The sequence below is a fragment of the Manacus candei genome, unplaced genomic scaffold (assembly GCF_025592945.1).
Source record: "Manacus candei isolate 608988 ecotype Guabito, Panama unplaced genomic scaffold, ASM2559294v1 h1tg000051l, whole genome shotgun sequence".
NCBI lineage: Eukaryota > Metazoa > Chordata > Aves > Passeriformes > Pipridae > Manacus > Manacus candei.
The window spans coordinates 3,727,264-3,748,884 of record NW_026138099.1 but is presented as its reverse complement, the minus strand read 5'-3'; the positions used below and the strand labels follow the sequence as shown (position 1 = coordinate 3,748,884).

General features: G+C 40.0%; 1 protein-coding gene across 6 annotated transcripts in view; it reads right to left on the bottom strand.

The window, feature by feature from the left end:
- Positions 1–21,621, bottom strand: part of PIP5K1B (phosphatidylinositol-4-phosphate 5-kinase type 1 beta) — a 113,208-nt gene that overhangs the window by 50,404 nt on the left and 41,183 nt on the right. For all 6 annotated transcript variants that reach the window (XM_051801456.1, XM_051801457.1, XM_051801459.1 and 3 more), the window contains one exon: positions 14,434–14,564. In XM_051801456.1, the coding sequence (XP_051657416.1) occupies positions 14,434–14,564 (131 nt within the window). The remainder of the gene's footprint in view (positions 1–14,433; positions 14,565–21,621) is intronic.

The following is a 21,621-nucleotide window of genomic DNA, read 5'->3' as shown; positions in this document are numbered from 1 at the left end:
GTGGGAAGGAAGCAGGATTATATATGTTTTTTGGTGCTACCAAACAGTGATTGTTTCAGCCTTATGTATGAAATAGCATCCTCAGCATCAGACTTTTTCTTGCTAACGCAGTCCAAATTGGAAAGCAACTCTGGTTTGCTGATCACAGTGTGGTTTTCTGCCTCTTATGTCATGTTTTTTACCCTACCTCAATCTAAACCAGCACGTGTGCTATTTTACATTCTCAGTTGATTAAACAGGAACACAGAGTACACAGCCTTTGGGGGAATTACACAAGATGGTATGTAGTTACATGCAAGATACAGATTTGAACTAGAATAGGCAAAGATTACTAGGGTGACCAGCCTGGAAGAGACTCTTTCTTATAGGGCAAAAAAATAATAATACAATTGTAGCCTAACACAGAATCACAGAGAATCAATTAGGTTGGAAAAGACCTCTGAGATCATCGAGTCCAACCTATAAACAAACACCATCTTGTTAACTGGACCATGGCACTAAGTGCCACATCTGGTCTTTCCTTAAACATCACCAGGGATGATAACTTCACCACCTCTCTGGGAAGCCCATTCCAACATTTGATCACCTGTGAAGAAATTCTTCCTAATGTCCAACAAAACCTCTCCTGGCACAGCTTGAGACTGTCCTCTTTTCCTATCACTAGTTGTCTGGGAGGAGAGGACAACCCCCATGTGGCTACAGCCTCCTTTCAGGGAGTTGTAGAGAATTCAAAAGTCTCTCCTGATTCTCCTTTGCTCCAGACTAAACAATCCCAGCTCCCTCAGTCACTTCTAATGGGACTTGTGCTCCAGACCCTTCACCAGCCTTGTTGTTCTTCTCTGGACCTGCTCCAGAACCTCAATGTCCTTCCTGAACAGAGGGGCCCAGAACTGGACACAGCCCTCAAAGTGTGGCCTCACCAGAGCTGACTACACGGCAAGAATAACTTCCCGGGTCCTGCTAGCCACACCGGTCCTGATACAGACCAGGATGCCATTGGCCTTCTTGGACACCTAGGCACACTGCTGGCTCATGTTCAGCAGCTGTTGACCAGTACCCCCAGGTCCTTTTCCACTGGGCCACTTCCCAGCCAGTCTGCCCCCAGCCTGTAGTGCTGCATAGGATTGTTGTGGCCTAAGTGTAGGACTCAGCACTTAGTTTTGTTGAACCTCATGCCACTGATCTTGGCTCATTGATCCAGCCTGTCCAGATCCCTCCACAGAGCTTTCCTACCCTCCAGTAGATTGGTGGTGTCATCTGCAAACGTGTTAATGGTAGACTCGATCCCCTTGTTCACCACCACTCTCTGGGCCCATCCATCCATCCAGTTCTTAACCAAGCAGAGAGTACCCCTGTCCAAGCCATGGGCTGCCAGCTTTTTCAGGAGTATGGTATGGGAGACAGTGTCAAAGGCTTTGCTGAAGTCCAGGTAGACCACATCCACAGCCTTCCCCTCATCCACCAGGCGGGTTACCTGGTAAAAGGAGATCAGGTTGGTCATGCAGGACCAGCCTTTCCTAAACCTGTGCTGGCTGGGTCTGATGCCTTGGTTGTTCTGTATGTGCCATGTGATGGCACTCAAGATGATCTATTCCAAAACCTTGCTGAGCACCAAGGGCAGGCTGACAGGCCTGTAGTTTCCCAGATCCTTCTTCTGGTCCTTCTTGTGGGTGGGTGTTACATAGGCCAACCTCCAGTAATCTGGGACATCCCTGGTTAGCCAGGACTGAAGACAGACGATGGAGAGTGACTTGCTGAGCTCTTCCACCAGCTCCCTCAGTACCTCAGTACCCTTCTATCCCATCCAGTCCCATAGACTTGTGAGCATCTAAGTGGCTCAGCAGGTCACTAATTACTTTCTCATGGTTTGCAGAGGGTCTGTTCTGCTCCCTGTCCCTGTCTACCACCTCAGGGGGCTGGTTGCCCTGAGGATAATAGGTCTGTGTGCTGGTTTAAAGGTGAACCAGCAGGGGAAATGAATTCAACTCAAAAGAGAGACCACAAGTCAGAATAACAATTTAACAAAACAACACAAGTATGATTGTACAGACAAACAACCGGTTTCAATCCACAAAAACCCAAATGTACAACCCAGCACCCTGGGACATGAACAAAACGGTGTTCCCCGGGCACCCCCTGAGTCCAAAGTAAAGGGAGAGCAGAAAAACCTGCTGGTGGGAGAGCTGTTGCAGTCCGGTCAAAATGGTGATTGCAGTCCAGTCGAGGGTGGTGGTCTCAGTGTGGCCGAGAGCAGTGAGCTGCTGTCCTCCTCTGGATCCCACGAGTGGTAAAAAGGTTCCAAAACTCCAAGTTTATATATTCTCCAGTTCAGGTAGGAATGCTCAGTCCTTCCCTCAGAGCAGGGAATTCCATAAAAGGGTATGAGGACAGGAACATCTACAGGCCTCTACTGCTAACAATTTTCTGGGAAATGGCATGGAAGGCTATAGAATACACAGTTTTGGGTTACACCCATACCATGATGAACTGGTCTCAGCTGTCCTAACTAGGACAGTCTGTCTGTTGAAGACTGAGGTAAAGAATGCATTAAGTATCTCAGCATTTTTCTCGTCTTTGATGACTATATTCCCTGCTGCCACATCCAATAAAGAATGGAGGTTTCCCTTGCCCCTCCTTTTGCTATTGATGTATTTATAAAAACATTTTTTATTATCATTTGCAGAAGTGGCCAGATTAAGCTTTTGCCTGTCTAGTTTTCTTTCTGCATTACCTAACAACATCCTTAAACACATCCTGAGTTGCCTGTCTCTTATTCCAAAGATCCTACATCCTCTTTTTTTATCCTGAGTTCTTGTGAAAGCTTTCTGCTCAGCCAGGCCAGTCTTCTTGCCCACCAGCTCGTCTTTCAGCACATAGGGACAGCCTGCTCCTGCACCTTCTTTCTTAAAAAATGTTCAGCCTTCCTGGGTCCCTTTGTTTTTAAGGGTTGCCTCCAAAGGGGCTTTCTGAACCAGCATCCTGAACAGGCCAAAGTCTGCTCTCCAGAAGCCCAAGGTTAATGTTTTGTTGACCTCCTTTTTTACTTTACGGAGTATTGAAAACTATCATTTCACATTTCGCTCTGCCCAAAATGGTTCCAAACACCACATCTCTCACCGGCCCTTCTCTGTTTGTAAACAGAAGGTCTGGTGGGGCACCACCCCTGGCAGGCTCGCTCACCAGCTGTGTTATCTTCCACACACTCCAGGAACCTCCTAGACAGCCTCTGCTCTGTTGAGTTGCCAGCAGACATGCAGCAGGTTAAAGTCTCCCACGGGAATAAGAGTTGATGATCATGAAACATCAGCCAGTCACTTATAGAATAATTCATCCACCCCTTCATCCTGGTTGGGTGGTCTATAATGGACTCCCAGGATGTCTGCCCTGTTAGCCTTCCCCCTGTTTCTTACCCACAGGCATTCAACCTTATCATCACTATCCTTGAGCTCTACACAGTCAAAATACTCCCTAACGTACAGTGCCATCCCACTCCCTCTCCTTCCTCACCTGTCCCTTCTGAAGAGCTTGAAGCCATCCATTGCAACACTCTAGACATGTGAGTCATCCCACCACATTTCCATGATGGTGACTACATCACAGCTTTCCTGCTGCACGATGGCTTCCAGCTCCTCCTGTTTGTCACCCATTCTCCTTAACTCTTTTTCTTGTCTTATATTTACCACCTTACTGTATTTTTAGGCTGCAGTCTTGAGATGAATACTACATTTAAGATAAAGAAAATGAAGCAAAATGCTGCTAGAGAAAAAAACTAAGAGAAGGTTTTTAAGCAGAAAAGTCCTACACCATGACTTCAACACAAATAACAACACCTTTAAAACAAAGTTTGGTCAGTCTCCAAGTGATTTGATAAACAGATAAGTACAAAATCCAAGACTTGACACAGTAGCTGAAATCAGCTTTTCCAGCACTTCTTTACTCATTTACTCTAATTAAATTATTCAGAAATGCAGTATGTACCTTCGCACTTGGCAATAAGAATATCCAAAGTATACTAAACAGAAAGAAAAAAAAGCTACAAATTCACACAGATATGAAAAGTGATAAACTCTAAGAAACATTCCTGAAAAAAGACTAAATTAAATATCATGAAGGAATTTAAGAGCTTTCATCCTGTACAATTAATACTTGTTATATGAACTTGTCACCCTTCATTAATAAGAATTTGATGGCAGGAGCCTACCCAACCCACCTAGCTGCCCTTGCACACATACTGCTACAACCCCACAAAACCCAACTGCTGTAAAGTGACAGCAGATGAACAAGCTTTTTCAGGCTCTAGAAATGTATAGACTTTAAACTCTTGAACAGGAGACAAAAGGAGGGGAAAAAAAACCCAGATTTCCGCCTGGAATTCACATATAAAAAGACAGTTGTGGATGATCAATGATACATTCAAGGACATTACAATACTGCCGCTTTTTGGAGTGTTAAACCATACAGTTAACAGCTAGTGAAGGCTGCCTAGGCCTCATGATTTCCTCTGATCACTTTACAGTGTACTCTATTACAACTCCACGGTATTAAAATCAAATCTACATGTGTTTTATTGTTCCATTATAGAGACAAAAAAATGGAAATCAGTAGGGTACTAGACTAAAGATTGTAACTTTTCTTTACAGTTAAGATTGACTAATGCTTTTTCTTATAAGGTCTTTCAGCTGCTCAGGACACTGCCAGACTTGTCTGACATTAAGTTTTATATAAATGGTTGCAATTCACTGAATTTTTGTGCAATATGTGTATGCCACAGGGGATCCTCAACTACACTGGGACCCTGGGAGCATACTTGTAAACATATTTAATTGTTGTAAGATGCAGACAAGAACAGAACAGAGTGTTCTCTACTGAAGCATCACATAATTTTTAGGGAATCCTAATCCCCTAAACTAAATTGAAAGGTCCTACCTTTCAGTACTAAATACTTTATAAATCTGTTTCCTGCAGCCATAACCCAAAAGCTTCTCCTGTGAAAGCATGTCAGCAAGTAAGATTACATGTCCTTACTATACCAGAACATACTGTCACTGGAACTTCACCAAGTCTGAATTCAATGAAGTTGAAATGAAGATAGGAGGTTTGCTGTGATAATGGCAAGGGTCCAATTCATTTCATAATTGCAGATTTAATTTAATTGCAGATTTACTCCATTGCATATAGAGTAAAATGAACAATGCTGGGTCTGCAGGTGGACAGTAAGGCATAGTAAGTGAAGATTTATTGCAAAACAGAGCAATTATTTTGCAACACCTTCATATAGACGGCAATTCAATTTATTTAGGGCACATAAGCCTACTTTATTACAGACATGATAGTCAATTTCACTGTGTAGACAAGTTTCCTTATTCTTTGTAAAATCATCTTCAAATACTTTTTATTTAAGGTCTGCAGAGTACTTTATCATACCCCTGTTTCTATTAAACATATTAATTTGTTTCAGCATCATTGCCTAATAGAATAGTGTGCATGATCCTAACAGTAAGTTCTTCTGTAATGTAAGAAGTAAGCTTGACACAAATGTAAGATTTCTTGGTTAGTCCTCTGGAAAAAAAGTTTTTAATGTTGTCTTGCCGCTACTTTAACAGAAAAAACACCCTCACTTCCAGTAATTTCCTACAGTAAGAGAAAACCTTTAAATTCCTTATGCATTTGAAGTTCATATGGCAAGCATGAATTGAGTACGACCTTGCTCTTACCTGAAAAGGACAGATTCCACTGTACAGAACACTTGATGGAAGTACATCCCTACGCTATTTAGAAATTATTCACATCCAACTCTATTAGCTCTTGAAAGAATGTATTACATGGTTTCTACCCACATTTTCTTGGTGCATTTTACAGTTTCACTTTGGTAGTATTAAAGTATATGTGCAAAGCCCTATGTATAACAATTTTTACTCAGTCTAGGGTTTTTTGGGGATGATTAAGTCTTTGAAGTTGAACAAGAAAAATACTCATGATCTGTTGATAAAAAATTAAATCTGCAAAATGGTGCTTTGGACACAACAGAAATGTACTCTATAAAAAAAAAGAAAAAGGAGGTATAAACTTCCTCTCAGGTCTACCAGAAAAACAAAGAAAAGGAAAAATAAAGACACGTAACATGAGTTCTAATTCTCGCAATCTTGAGAAATTCAAGTCTCTGTATGAGCTATTACAAACCATACAGGCTTTGGAAAGATTAGGAAGCAACTGTAACTTATGATGTATTTTAATAATCTTAGCTGTAAGACCACACAAAAGAAAAAGATGGGTAGGTAGACTAATAAAGAGAGATTAAGCTTAAAATGCAAGTTTGCTTTAATACTTAATTTGTAATTTATTTGTTTTTTAAATCAAGCACACCTAGAAATGACAGTATGTGTATCATCTTAACCTGTCTCTTCGTAAATGTTGAGAGTGGATTTAAAGCATAGGTGGTGTAATATCAAACTAAAAAGGGACTAAAACTAATTACATTTTAAATGGTTGACCTATGGTTTGTAAAAGTTTGCTAAACGAGACACTCAGATACATTTCTTGGCAGCTTTTCTTTGTTGTGGCCTCACCCTGGTAGGATGTACTCAGGAGATATCCCACCTATCTGAGGGGCAGAGAAAGCCATCTGCATGTCTTGATAGCAAACCTTCATCACAGAGCAATGTTAATAGGCTCTGATAGAGCTGTTAACAAAAGAATTAGTCATGCTGTACTTGTCAGCCCATGTATACCTTTCCTGTGTGTATTGCAAAAAGAGTGAAGAAGAGGAACAGTTCAGTTCTTTCAGTGAAAGTAAACCTTTTTTTAGGTCTTAAAATCAAAATAAAATGTCTAAAATTAAATGCTCCTAACATTAAAAACTAAGAGTATCTAATCTCAGTTTCACTGTTCCTGGAAGCAGCTGCTCTTTTATAATTCAAAATGTGTTTCAATTCTGCAACTGTATCAAATACATACATACTGACAGGTCAGGTAGTGCTTTGGTGTATTCATTTCCTATACATAATTTCAGGAAAGCAATCTTTTCCCACAGGCTGGAAGTAGGTATTACAGCTACCTATACAAATAAGTGTGTGTGGGTTTTCTTCATACTGTGGGATAAAGTCCAGTGATACAGTCCTTGTTTCTCACTGTATGTTTTCCTATACTTACAGTTACCATATGCTATCCTAAGCAGTTCCCTGCAAGGCAGCTTTGAAACAGAGCTGTGAATAGTAGATACCTACAAAACAAGTCAAGCCAATCACATAAAAGTTGAATACAGAAGCATTTACTTATAATGTTGAAGATATGACTCTTTCACAACCAACTGGAAATGCCTGTAAAATGTAGGATTTTAGAGTACTTTAAAGGTAGTTTAAGTATGTCTACATAACCACACAACTATCAGGGTTATGAGAGGTTTATCAATAATTTCACAGTAACTCAAGTAGCTGAGTCCAATTGTATTAGACTTGCCCATAACAAGAATGTTTCTGCTTTTGTTGCCATGGTAACCCCATTTCTAATATTTGTTTTGCAAACAGAAATTACATCCTCTTCTCTGTGCTATCACTTGACTCACAAACCATGTCAGAACTTGGGTCATTCTGTGCATCTCTGAAACCAAATTACCAAAGAAGAGCAGCAGCATTTTATCAAAATATTCAGGCCAATTTCCTATCTGTCTTTGCCCAACTGGAAACATATATCATGGTGTAAGTTACACAACAACTACTGGTTAGTGTGAACATTTGAATACTAATCATAGTGAGCATGCAGAGCATTCTATACTATAAAGACACTACTTAGCCCATCAGTTAACCTACAATACAGGTTTGGTACAAAGATATTTCCAAGGATAAGTGTGAGTTTTCCTTATTTTTCTCAGTCAGTGTTCAAAAACATACTAGAAAGCCATATACTTTGGTTTTAGATGTAGGGTCAAAACCAGACTAGTGGTCAAATATGTCAAAGGTTTTACTTTCCTAGTATTTTTGACTATTTATTTGGGCTGTCATTCAAATGCTATCATAATACAATATTAAGCTTTCGACACTAAAGAGCATCACTCTGTGATTAGCATGACAAGAAAGGAATTTGTAAATGAACCAGTATAAAGACTGTAGCTGTAGGGAGCATACAGGTCAACAGCATCTAGCACACTTACTTGTTCAATTAGAAACCATAGCAACTGTTCTAAATATGCAGGGTCTAGACCCTGAAAAGATAGCATATTAGCAAGGGAAACCACACAAGACTGATTAACAACTTACTGCAAAAAGGTCAAACTCACAGATGTGCTTATAAACATCTCCATCTAAGAAAAGAAGCAGTGTCCATCTAAGGAAAGAAAAAATGCAGACTGAAACATATTGCCTTGCTCCAAATGCTCTGCATTTCTGAAGTCGCACACAACTAACTAGCCAAAATTAGCTGACATAAAGGAGCAGCTTCTGTTTGGTTTGTCAAGCATCACCACAGAAAACGGACCAGCTGACTGGAAGCTGGTGAACGATTTCCAAGAAGGGCAAGAAGGAGGACCAGAGAAGCTAGGGGCCTTTCAGGCTCACTTCAGTGCCTGGTAAAGTTAGGGAGAAGATTATTCTGGGAAGTATTGAAAAACACTTCAAAGACAACACAGCCATTGGTCACAGTCAGTATACGGCCTCATGACAGGAATATGGTGCCTATCCAACCTGATTTCCTTTTATGACAAGGTAACTCACCTAGCTGATCAAGGGAAGCCAGTTGATGGAATCTGTTTGGATTTCAGTAAAGCTTTCAATACCGTCTCTGACAGGATCCTGCTGGACAAACTGTCTAGCACGCAGCTGGATGAACACATCATGTAGTGGGTGAGCAATTGGCTCATGGGTCGAGCACAGAGGGTAACAGTGAATGGGGTGACATCAGACTGGTGACCTGTCACTAGTGAGGTTCCACAGGGCTCCATCTTAGGCCCTGTGCTCTTCAACAATCTTCATAAATGGCTTGGATGCAGGACTGGAAGGGATACTAAGCAAGTTTGCAGACAAAAGGAAACTGGGAGGAGCTGTTGACTCCCTTGAAGGCAGGGAGGCCCTGAAGAGAGACCTTGACAAATTAGAGGAGTGGGCAATCGCCACCCATATGAAGTTCAACAAGGGAAAGTGCTGAATTCTGCACCTTGGATGGGGCAAGCCTGGATGCTCATACAGACTGGGGAACGAGATGCTGGAAAACAGTGCCATAGAAAGAGACCTGGAGGTCCTGGTTGATGGCAAGTTGAATATGAGTCAGCAGTGCCCTGGCAGCCAGGAGGGCCAACTGTGTCCCAGGGGGCATCAGGCAAAGCATCGTCAGCCAGTCGAGGGAGGGGATTGTTCGGCTCTGCTCTGCACTGGGGTGGCATCACCTGGAATATTGTGTGCAGTTTGGGGCACCACAGTATAGGAAAGATATTAAGGTATTAGAGAGTGCCCAAAGGAGGGCGATGAAGATGGTGAAGGGCTTTGAGAGGAAGCTGTATGAGGAGCAGCTGAGGTCACTTGGTGTGTTCAGCCTGGAGAAGAGGAGACTGAGGGGAGACCTCATTGCAGTCACATCTTCCTCATGAGGGGAAGAGGAGGGGCAGGCACTGATCTCTTCTGTGTGGTGACCAGTGACAGGACCTGAGGTAATGGCCTGCAGTTGTGTCAGGAGAGGTTTACACTGGACATTACAAAAAGGTTCTTCATCCAGAGGATGGTTGGGCACTGGAACATGCTCCCCAGGAAAGTGGTCACAGCACCAAGCCTGCCAGAGTTCAAGAAGTGTTTGGATGATACTCTCAGGCACATGGTGTGACTCTCAGGAGTGGTCCTGTGCAGGGCCAGGAGTTGGACTCGATGATCCTTGTGGGTCCCTTGCAATTCAGCATATTCTGTGATTCTGCTGGAAGAGCTTAACAAGCTGTCTACACTGCCACCTTACAGGCAGCTGCACAGTCCCATGGCCTGAGCTAGGCTTTTAGATGAACAATGGGCCTTTCTAACTATGGCCATGTTATCAGGAGCCAGTGCCACAGCTGAGTCAAACAGCTGAAATATATTGCTGAAGCCACATTGCAGAAATAACTGAGTTGGAGGCAAAATGTGCCACCAGGAACAGGCTCGAGCCAAGAAGTCAGAGGCACAAATGTGTTCCACACAGCTGAGTCACAGGACAGAGCATAGACAGCCCATAGAGAATGCACAACCTTCCCACTGAATACTCCAGTCACTGCTGCAGCAGTCCCAACACCATGTAAGCACCTCCATTGCTGGATTTCCGAAGCAGAGTTGAAAAGCCAGAAAACAGGTTACTTGGAGTGGTTTCTCCTACGGTTTTGTCTTATTCAGGGAGCAGGACAGAGACTTCAGATGCTATCTTCAGAATCAACCAGGTGAGTGCAGGGTTTTGTTTCTCGGTCCTAGGAGCACATTTGCATAGTACCATTTCAATCCTATCTGGACAGTGGTTATCAATGAACTCCATTATAGCAGTAATACCAGTAATACCTCAGTTTGCAAAAGCAATATGTTACATAAATTCCTGGGAGCTCGAAGAGAAGGAGGTGAAAGGAATGCCACAATGTAAAGCACAAAGCGGTAAGGGCTTTTCCACTCTACGCACCACTACAGTATGCAAATGCAAGCAAGCACCTTTGCAATTCAAACCCACTCACTGTACAGAGACATCTCTACTTCACTCAAAGTCACCTCCATTGACCTTAATGAATCTGGGCTAAACTCTGACCAATATAGCACAGTTACACAGCAACTGTGGACCAGGAACAACTTTCAATCCATGGAGTTACTTCTGATTTACATCAGTAGCTTCCACAATATGCAGAACAGTTACATTCAAATCTGACTCGACTACTTTTTTCCCTCACATTTTTCTCCCTCCTTCATGAATTCTGAACACCAGTGGAAGTGTTTTGCTCTGGCTACTGAAGCAGAGGTATGGGTGGTGCTGAGGGTTATTTGGGGGTCTGAGAGGTATGCAGACACTATCTTCTGCAACTGATAACATTCATAAACATTGCTGACTATTTTCCCCTAACAATAAAAGGGTAGAGATAACACTGTTTTGCTTGCTGGTGCACAGGCTGCTGTTTCATTGCATTTTTACTAGCTTAGGTCTGTTTTATCACTGCCACCATAACAGTGCTCCTGTTGCTGTCAAAGAAGCAGGTGTACCTATGACTCTGTAAAACAGCTGTTTTCTCACCTCAGTGCCAGACACAAAAGAGGCAGGGAAAACACGGGAGGAGGATGGAGGAGGAGTTACTGTGAATTTCCCACAATAAAGGGGAAGTTCAGCTAATAGCCTGCTTGGAGTTGCAGATGAATTATTTGTACCCAAAGCAAGTGGAAAAATATTGTTCCTTGCTTGGTAACCACCTGTTTTCAGCACCACACGTGCTGCACTGTTAGGTTCTCCTTAAGCTGCAAACCTCTGTGAAAAGTTTACCCAGCCTCAGCTTGCTCGGGCATGCTTCCAGGTAAAGGTTAACCCCTTTGGCCTGCTAGCGTAACTAATTTCAACTAATTACTTTCAACCCATACCAATCCAAAGAGGACAAAACCAAAAGTCATTAAAAGTAATGGCTTTTAACAATACGGCCATCACATGTAGGTCCTGTGCTAGGAAAAAATTAAGAGCACCTGAGATGCACTTTGGGAGTGCAGCCCTAATTGTAAAGAACATGCAATCTTAGCTTTTTACCTAGGCTAATGAAGCTAGGTATGGATATGACTCATGACAAATCCATGTAATGCCATTATGAAACACTCAACATCCCAATACTCTCAACCAGCAAGAAAGAATCCTGTATTATTATGTGCAATCCTAAATCCGGCAGATTAGTGGGATTTGGGGAGACCTCCAGGCCTTAGGATGCTGGCCCCATTACCTGTGAGGTGAATGTCCTTCCCCCCACCCCAGCACGTGGCCCGGCGACCCCGCAAGGAGCACACACAGACCACCTGGGAGGGTCGGACGAAAGAGGAAGTTTATTGTGGGGTTGGGGTTTATAAGGCTTTCAGGAGGGTCAAAGGGGGCCAATCACAAGTTCAGGGTCACACAGAAAAAAACATCAGGTAAAGGGTCAACAGCCAATAGGAAGGGGTTAGCAAAGGACCAATGAGAGACACCTCAGGACACCTTCCCAGGACACCTTGTGTGGGAGACAATAGCTTCACAGGGGGTGTCTGGAAGAGGGAGACAGTGACACTGCAGAAAATACACAAACATGTTGAAACATGTTTAAACTACAGTAAAAACTTCTGTTTCCATAAGGGTAGAGCTGTTTTCCTCACCAGTCCATCTCTGACAGGACTTTTTCCATCCTGCATATGGCAAATCCATTGCCACACCTAAATTATTACAATTTATGCACAGTAATACTACTTTTGGTTGGAAGTATTTTAGATAAATAAAAGAGCATGTTACAATGAGACATAACAACAATTTGAAATTTGACATTTCTGTGCATCAGCACAAGAAATCAAATGTCATGATTTGAAGAGATTGCTATGGATAGTCATATATTTCACAGAGACTGTTGTCAACAAGTGCTCTTTATAGAGAGGCTCTTTGTCACAGTCAAGATGACTCACTATGTTATATACTACTGCTTAGCACATAGCTATGCAAAAAAAAAAAAAAATTCAACCCAAACTAAAAAGCCAAAACTATGCTGCTCTCACCATTACTTTAGTTTGTCTAGTTTTCCTCATACGATTTATTTATTTATAGGAAACTCTCCAGAAGGATATTCCTGAAGCTTTTCTAATCTATTTTACATTAGTGCAATCATCTTACTCCCTCTGTCATGGTTTTCATTTTAAGCCAGAAGGTATGTCTCCCAGTTCTGCCTTAAAACCAACACAAAACAGGGAAATCTCATTTCTGTATGTACAAACATGTAAGTCTCATAGGAAAGAAGACATCTGCAGTGCTATGGCATACAAACCATTTTATTTTACTTGTTCCTTTATAACTGTGTTTAAAAAGATAGAGAATAGATTTTTTTCTCAAACTGTGCTATGTAATAAAACAGTTTTCGTATATAGGTTTCATTTAATTTCCATGAACAAAGGTAATAATCACAGCAAACTACAAAAGCCTCCATCAGTGTCACAGGCAGACATTTTCTCACCAATAAAAACCTTGTTACATGATATGCAAATTTCTCACCAGTAATTTGGATTATTTTAAACAAAATCTTGTGCTTACAGTGTATGAAAATACATGTATATGGTTAACTTCTCTATATTTACCTAATCTACAAGAGAAAGGCTACAAAACTGTCCACAAACCTTATTGTTAACAGCAGAACAAGATGTTAACTACTCAACTACTAGGAACTAAAGTATGTAATGTAGAAGCTTAATTTCACATAAAAAATAAATTTTCTTTTCTTGAAGGATATCTCAGTTCAAAGAAAAACAGGAGTCAAATGAAATCAAATTTGGGGAAAGATCAAAATTTAAAGTGCCTGCAATTATTCTGTATGTTGTTAATTTAACTTTCTTTAGTGACACCAGTAATTATTAAGGATCATAAATTATTAGAAACAGCTTATGAAGTAGCATTCAAACCGCACCTGAACAAGACTTTAAAAACTCATAAAAATTTTTGCCAAATTCAGAGAAGATTGCATATGTAGCATGTCCTTACTGAAAGGAAGGTACTCAGCACTTCTAAGAAACCAGACCACACTGAACAGAGCAAGTCATCTTGGTTTTGAAATACATTAAATACATTTTTCCAAAATCTTCTTTGTCATTTCCCAGCATATGTAATTTGCAAAGTTACGTGGCACTGTACTTCAGCTTCTGAATTCCAAAACTCAGTATGACTTTGATTTCTCTCATTGGCATGATTCTACTGCTACAATTTCCATACCATCACCTTGACAGTGAAACAGCTGAGATGGCAAAGCAGTAAAGGTGCGCAACCTGTAATCAGCTTGTAAGAGCTAAGCGTTGTCACAGACTAAAGTCCTGAAGAGAATTTTATAGTGTAGTATAAACTATTATATTATACTTAAAATACAGGACTTGATTTTCATAAATTTTGAAACCCCCTCAACAAAATGTCAAGTACTAGTCTCAATTTTTAGAAACTAAACTGAAACTAGACAAATGTGAATATTGGATTCACATATCACTTCATATTGTAATTAACAGCTCCTTTAATTGAAAATGTCACAATTACTCTCCCTCTCCATAAGTGATAAGTCTCAAACCTTCAGTTGAAGTGTGACCTTTTCAATTTTCTTCCTACCTTCATTTTTAATGACAACATGAAAAACAGAAGTTCTATACATTAAACTTTCTCTAACATAATTTTGTTAGAACTGGAAAACAATCCTCATTCAAATATCCAGTTAAGAATTTAATTATGAAATTCTATTGAAAATAAATTGAAAAGGCTTGCTCTTACCTTGGTAGGAAGACACTTTCCACTACATAGAAGTCTTGCATAAGAACATCTCTGTCTGGTTTTGATGTAAGGTTTCCTACCGTGTATCCTATTCCCAGCTGGATAGCACCTTTAATAGCTGAGGATGCAGTCTGTGCAGAAAACAAGAATTCAAGCATGAGTTTGATAAAAACAGATTTCTGTTCTTTATCAGTAATATGATATGTTAAACTCTTTAAACATTTTCATAATAACAACATCATGTCATCTTTACCTCCTAGAGCTCAGTGAGATGACTGATTTTCAATTAAAAGATTTAAAAGAATCACTATACTGTAGTAAAATCTACAAAAATCAATTTTCTGGTTGTACAAACTGAAACTTTTCAAATTGCCTCATTAATTTCCACATTGGGTTCTAACTCAGCATAGAATCATGGAATACCAGGTTGGAAGGGACCTCAAGAATCATCTGGTTCAACCTTTCTTGGCAAAAGCAGTCTAGACAAGATGGCCCAGCACCCTGTCAAGCCAAATCTCAAAAATGCTCATGCTGGGCAATTCATCACTTCTGGAGAGATAATTCTATTGGCTGACTGTTCTCACTGTGAAATATTTCCTCTTGTGTTCAACTGGAATGTCCCCAGGAATAACTTTAACCCATTATCTCTCACATTTTCTATGTTACTCCTTGTAAGAATAGTCTCCATCTTCTTTGTAGCCACCCTGTAAATACTGGAACATGGTAGGAAGTATTCCCCTCAGCCCTCGAGGCTGAACAGACCCAGCTCTGTAATAGCTCACACACCAACTTTTCCCTCATTGACACTGGATCTGAGTTTGCATCAACCTGGATTTTTGTTCCCAGGCCCAACAGTGCTGGTGATAACAGAGATGAAGGAAGTGTTGAGAACCTCTGCCTTTTCAGCATTGTTGGCGACTAATTCAACTCGTCTATTTAACAGCAGGTCAATATTTTCCTTCTGTTTTTTATTGTTGTTTATGTTATTTGTTGTTTATGTACCCAAAGAACCCTTTCTTGTGGTTCCTGACATCTCTTGCCAATTTCAATTTGAGCTGAGTCTTTGCTTTTCTAACTGCATCTCTGCATTCCCTGGCAACTCCCTTGTTCTCAACAAGTATTTGTCCCCTTTTCATCTCTGGTATGCTTCTCTTTTGGTTTTGAACAGACTCAGAAGGTCACACTTAAGCCAAGGGGGTCTCTTTCTCCACCTACTTCCCTTCCCTTTATAGAGAATGAACGGGTTTTCTGCTTCCAGGGGAGCGGTCTTGAAAAAGTCCCAGCACTCCCTAGCTCAATGGAAGCTTACCTCCCTTGAGCTCTGAGCAAGCTGAAGTTTGCTCTTCCAAAATCTAAAAACTTTGTATTGTACTAACCTTCAGTGTGCACAGGCAGACCCCAAACTTCACAATATAGGGGTCACTGCAGCCAAAGACATCACTAACTGAGATACTACAAGGCAGGTTTCTTTGTTTTGTGAGTAGCAAGTTCAACAGCTCCTCATTCCTGGTTGGCACATCTACTGTTTTTGTGAGGAATCAGTCCTCTTTGCATCCCAGGAACTTGATGGCTGAGGTAATGTGCTGTATTGTTCCACCAACAAATGTCTGGGTAGCTGAAATCACCCATAAGACCCAGGATCTGTAATCTAAAACTTGCTTGACCCCGTTTAGGTGCTTCTCTGCCCTTACCATCTTGGGTTGGAGGTCAGTAGCAGATGCCTAATCTAAGATACCAGTTGGAGATGTACCTTCTGATCTTGACCCAGAGGCATTTGATAGGGCTTCCATAGTCACTGCATTTAACTTTTATATGTTCATGATTCTCTTTAACACAGAGCTCAACTCCTCCTCCTCTACTTTCCTGCCTGTCTTTACAAAACAGCCTATAGCCATTCTTTGTGTTCCTCTTAAGACATTTTCAATCTAATTGGACATTCAAATTCCTTCAGGAGTTAGAAGTAGCATGCATTATGTCCTGGAAAGACACAGTCACAAATTCCAGGTGATTGTACATGCATGCCAAGGCATTACAAAGAAAGCTTATGGCTTAAACGCTGATTCTAGATATATTTATTACATTCTGCCTAACAGTCAATGCAAGAGGTGCATTGACTGGGTGGAATGCAGAGAAAAATGAAAGTGATGAGGAAAGAGAAATCCCTCAATAAAAATCTACCTGCATAAAGTGGAATGACTAAATTCAACAGCCAGGGTTTGCAGGACAGAGAAAGGTTCAAAAGGTCAGCACCAAGTTGTGATACTATATATGTGTAAACTGAGACCATCTCTGAAACTTTCTCATGCTGAATAGAGAACCCTGATGGACAAATTAAAAAAAAAAAAGGCAGAACTGAGTCAAAATCAGAAACTGGTCAAGAAAGGAATTATTAAGAAAAGACCGAAGGAGTGAATAAAGAAAATCATTGGGAAGGGAAAGGCGGCTATGAGGAAGGGAGTATCTTCCCTTACATCATGTATTTTCACCAGTCTGAAGACAACATATTTGGTGTCTGGTTTTAGATTTTAGCTCCTACCCTCCAAACAAGCAAGACATTAACAGTGGAAACAAAGAACACTAGAAGTTTCATGATCAGAACCACTTCAGCACTTGAACAAAACAATTTCAGGAATGGGAATTACATAAGAAATGGTTCAAGTACACAAAGCTACTCTTGTTACAGTTTCTGGAACAGCAAATATTAGAGTGACTGCTTATTTTTAGAAAAGAAAAGACAGAGATGTGTATATCCTAAATAATTAAGACTGCACACCAAGTAGAACTTTTACTTGCATAACAGCTTAGAAAAGGCAACTTGGTGGGAACAAACAACACCCCATTCTTAAAGTGTTACTTTGACTACTAAAACCATTTGGCTTTGTATCATAAGAGGAGTCACATTTTTCTTTCCTTGAAAGGCTTCTATTCATGAATGATTAATGCATAACAAAATCCGTAATTTTGTAACTTTGATCAAACCAATACACATAGTTTCTGCTTCATAACTGGATGCCCATCTTGTTCACTGCCATAGCAAGCGACTATGTCTGAAAGAACGGCATATAGTAAAGTACAATAGAGGACATGCCATTCCAAATAAACCCTAACAAAACCCACTGAACTTCAAAAAAACCCCAAGACAGGTAAGCTGGCAACATGATTTCAAAAGGAAAACTCTAGACCATCTTTCGAGCTCATAAAAAATATCTGTAGGATTTTTTTTTTTCAAATTTAAAAGAAAACCTACAGACCTATAGTCTCTGGAAGGCAGAATGTAAGGCCTTCTACTAGTATGACACAGACTCTACCTCCAAGGTTACTGTCTTGTTAATTTCCACTCCTATTCAAGAGTGCCATTAATAATCACCCACCATTTCTACAGCAATCACAGCAGTCAGTTTAACAGAAAAGCAATGTTATGAAATCATTTAGGATACTTTAACAACTGCTTTAAAACAAATTGATGGCAGTTACAGCATGCTGAAGCCAATTGCAAACCAATTGTTTGTCAATCACTGTTATATAATTAAATATCCTGTAAACTGCAATTCTTGCAGCCATGCAAACTGAGAAATTGCCCATTCCCTGTACTACTGTCCCAGAATGCTAATATTTCAAAGTAGGTAAGGACATTTCTCTTCCATCTTAAATGGGAACAGATCAGCAAAGGTAAAAGAGCTGCATTTCAGGAAGAGATGTACTGGGGACAAAGTGCTCCACAAGTCCCACAGTTTATGGAGGATTGAAAAAAGAAAGGCTCTGCACAGTTTTATCCTTGCATAAAAAAGCTTAAACTGTCCTTGTTATGATGAAACACATCTTTGTCTATTTTTGTCAAAAGTAACTATATATTTTCTCTATATTTGTCATACAGCTTTGCTAAAAAAGCCTGTAGGAATGAAACATTATATGCAGACACATAAAGCATAACAACAGGTTACAGGATGAAACAGTATATAATATAGAATATATATAGTATAATAGTATATAGAATATAATATAGAACACAGACAGGTATATGGAATATTTGCATCACTGACATATATTCTAGCACAAGATGCACTGTTCTCCTGAATTACTGTTATCTGCAGATGGGTCTTCCATCTTGCTCTACATCACTCTAAGCTGAAATCCTTTCTTGGAATAGCAAACTAAATGAGAATATAAATCCTTTCATATCATGTATTAAGTTTGCACATGATCCCACAAATGTACTAAGTAGGATTTCAGCACTGCTTTTCCTACAAATAATTGCTTTCAGCGTAGTCCTGTAAAACTTAAATTTTTTATTTTCATAAAAGAAATGTGTTAATCAGACACACATACTGTATGTAAAGGCAGTTTACATTCTGCTAACAAAAAAAATCCACTATCTGAAGCTATTTAACAACTGTGCCAGTTAGGGACAAGGCTACTGAAAGGATTGAAAAAGTCTGTCCCTTAAAGTAAATGAAAAAAAATCTAGGGATGGCAAAAATATAGATACTATCGTTTCAGAATGTATATTATATTATATAGTATATTATATAGTATATATATTATACATTGCTCAATAATTATTTCCACTGGAGTGTGAAAGTTGTAAATGGCCAGCAAACCTAACTAACCAATAATGTGTCAATACAATCACCAAGTACATAGTACACAAAGACTTCAGATATGGAAAACACATTTATTTTTTTAGACAGGTTTCCTTATACTTTCTCCATATTTGTATGGGACTATTAATGACATAAAACAAATCATTTAACAAACCATGAGCAGAGAGGAGATGAGCAGGACTAAGGCTTCATTTAATTTAATAGAAGTTCCCCTCTACTCTCATTCACAAAGTTATTTTTCTATTCTTTCAGCTCTCAATTGTTCTTTGCTAAGTCTTTATGCATTTCCCACAACATACTCATGAAATGTAACTAACATTCTTGGCTTCTTCAAAAGTAGACATCCTAGAGATTCCCTTTAGGACTGCATGAATGTAAACTTGGTCCTTGTTTATGTGTTTTCCCTTTTCATAATTCATTTTATTGCAGCTAAATCCATGAACTTTCTGGGGCAAAGATTTTTTCAGAAGACATTTGGTTTATAGCAAGTGCTACAAAGCGAAGAAAATAAATTAACTCTCCCTCAGCAACTCTACCTCACTATCACTGCAGAAGGCAAGATGATGACTCCTTTCTTTCACCCTCTTTGCTACTGTCATTCAAACAGGTTTTAAAATCTGGCTAATGAAATGGCAGAAACACCTAGCTATCATAGTATGGTATGAGAGACGGGGAGAAACAAACATCTGTACAGAAGCCACCACTAATAAACACTGCTTTGCAACCATGCTTCCCACAAAGTAGTTGCCATTAGTTCATTTCTCTCTACTACTGTATGTGGAGAAGCCTGCTCTCATCTTCCTCACCATCCCAGTCTGCTCCTTGGTGGGACAGTGAATTGGACTGGTATAGAATAGCTGCCTGCCTTCAGGCAGCATTCTCAGTGAAATAAATAAAATTAAAAAAAAAAATAGATAGATAGATAGATAGATAGATAAAAAGAAATCCACAGGGTCTCACTTGATTAAAACTTGATCAAAATTATTCAAGCTACATGGGTTATTCCAGATGTCAATTTTCTACTAAATATATATATTTATATACTAGTTACCATGAGTACCAGGAATCCACCTATGCTATCACTTCCATGCAAACAAAGTTTATCTTTTCCGGACTTCTGAAAAGATACTAACCTGTCATAAATTTTGTAAACTCTTAAGCCAAACCATCTGAGGAGAATGCATGTTAAAAACAATATGACTTCTTCAAGCAACATTTAAAAAGAGATGTCTTAGAACATTAGGAAGTTGCAATTATATTCAAGATGTATGTGTGGTTATTTCCTAGTCCACTGCTTCTGCAGTAGAGTTGTCTTGTCTTTGAGTGCCTGCTGTGCTTACAGTTCCATTGAAACAACACTTCTTATAGCTGTTTCTGCTAAAGCTTCTGGAGGCCACTACCCCGTCTCAGCATGATCTCTGCAGCTGCCACATAATAAATCACAAACAGGGACATTATAAAAACAGAGTTTCCAGAAAATTCCACTAAATAAACTGACCTTACTGTTTCTCCAGAACTTGTAACCATGGGTCACTACAGCCACAGTACCCCTTCAATCTTCCTTCAGTTCACACTGTTCTTTCCTCTATCAAATATTTGTCCACCTTCCGCAGGTCACACTTCATGAAGATGGACTTCCACTCATTGTGTGTGTGTGTTTCACGAAGCTAGACATCATGTTTGTCTGTGTCATGAAGATGGACTTCATGACAATCGTGTGTGTGTTTGTGTGGTTCTTCCAGCTCAACGGCCATCAGAATGATTTACTGACCCAAGCTGAATCTGATCTCCATTTTCCAAAACTGGATTCAAATTACTCCATGGCTTTCAATTAATTTTTCCTCCATTTCAAAACATTTATGCTAAAGTTTCAGGCGTAACCATGAATCCAACTACTCTGGTTGTTCTATCTCTGAGGAAAAGAATTTGAGACCTCTGATAGTAGCCAGTGTTCCGGGCAAAGCCATTAAAGAGCGTTATTTCAGTATCCTTGCAGATGCACAAAGTCTGCCACTGAGAACACAGGTCTCAATGTAGTAAAACCTCCAGTGGTGAAGTTTCATCATCTGCAAGAAAAAGTACCCTATGTGGAGACATTAGATGCAGGACATAAGTCAATGGCAAAAATGATGAAGCAATGCTGCTTGCATGTGTTTGAAAGCTCTAACAGTAGGTAGTTGGCTTTCTTTAACCAGGAAAATTCCCCTTGTTCCTGGCAAAGTGGCTCTCACTTATGATACCCAGTTTTGAACAGGTGATGTAGTGCTTGTAATATGCTAAACAGAAGAGCCACAACATATGTAATAACAAGAAAAAAAAAATCTAATTTTATGTGTGTGGCAGCCTTCAGACTAAATGTAGAGATTGTGGCAATCCAGTAGCAGTTTTTTCACAAGTGCACATATACATATGCTTTGTTTTCTGGTCTGATTTTTTTCTACACACTTAATGTGCTTTGACAGACATGTCTGCCTGATTCTTGCTACCATACTAGTATTAGGCATAAGGATGCTACTGAAATATGTTTTGTCACAGAGAAGATTCAGGGACTACTGTGTGATTGATGACATCACAACGCAAAAGGTGC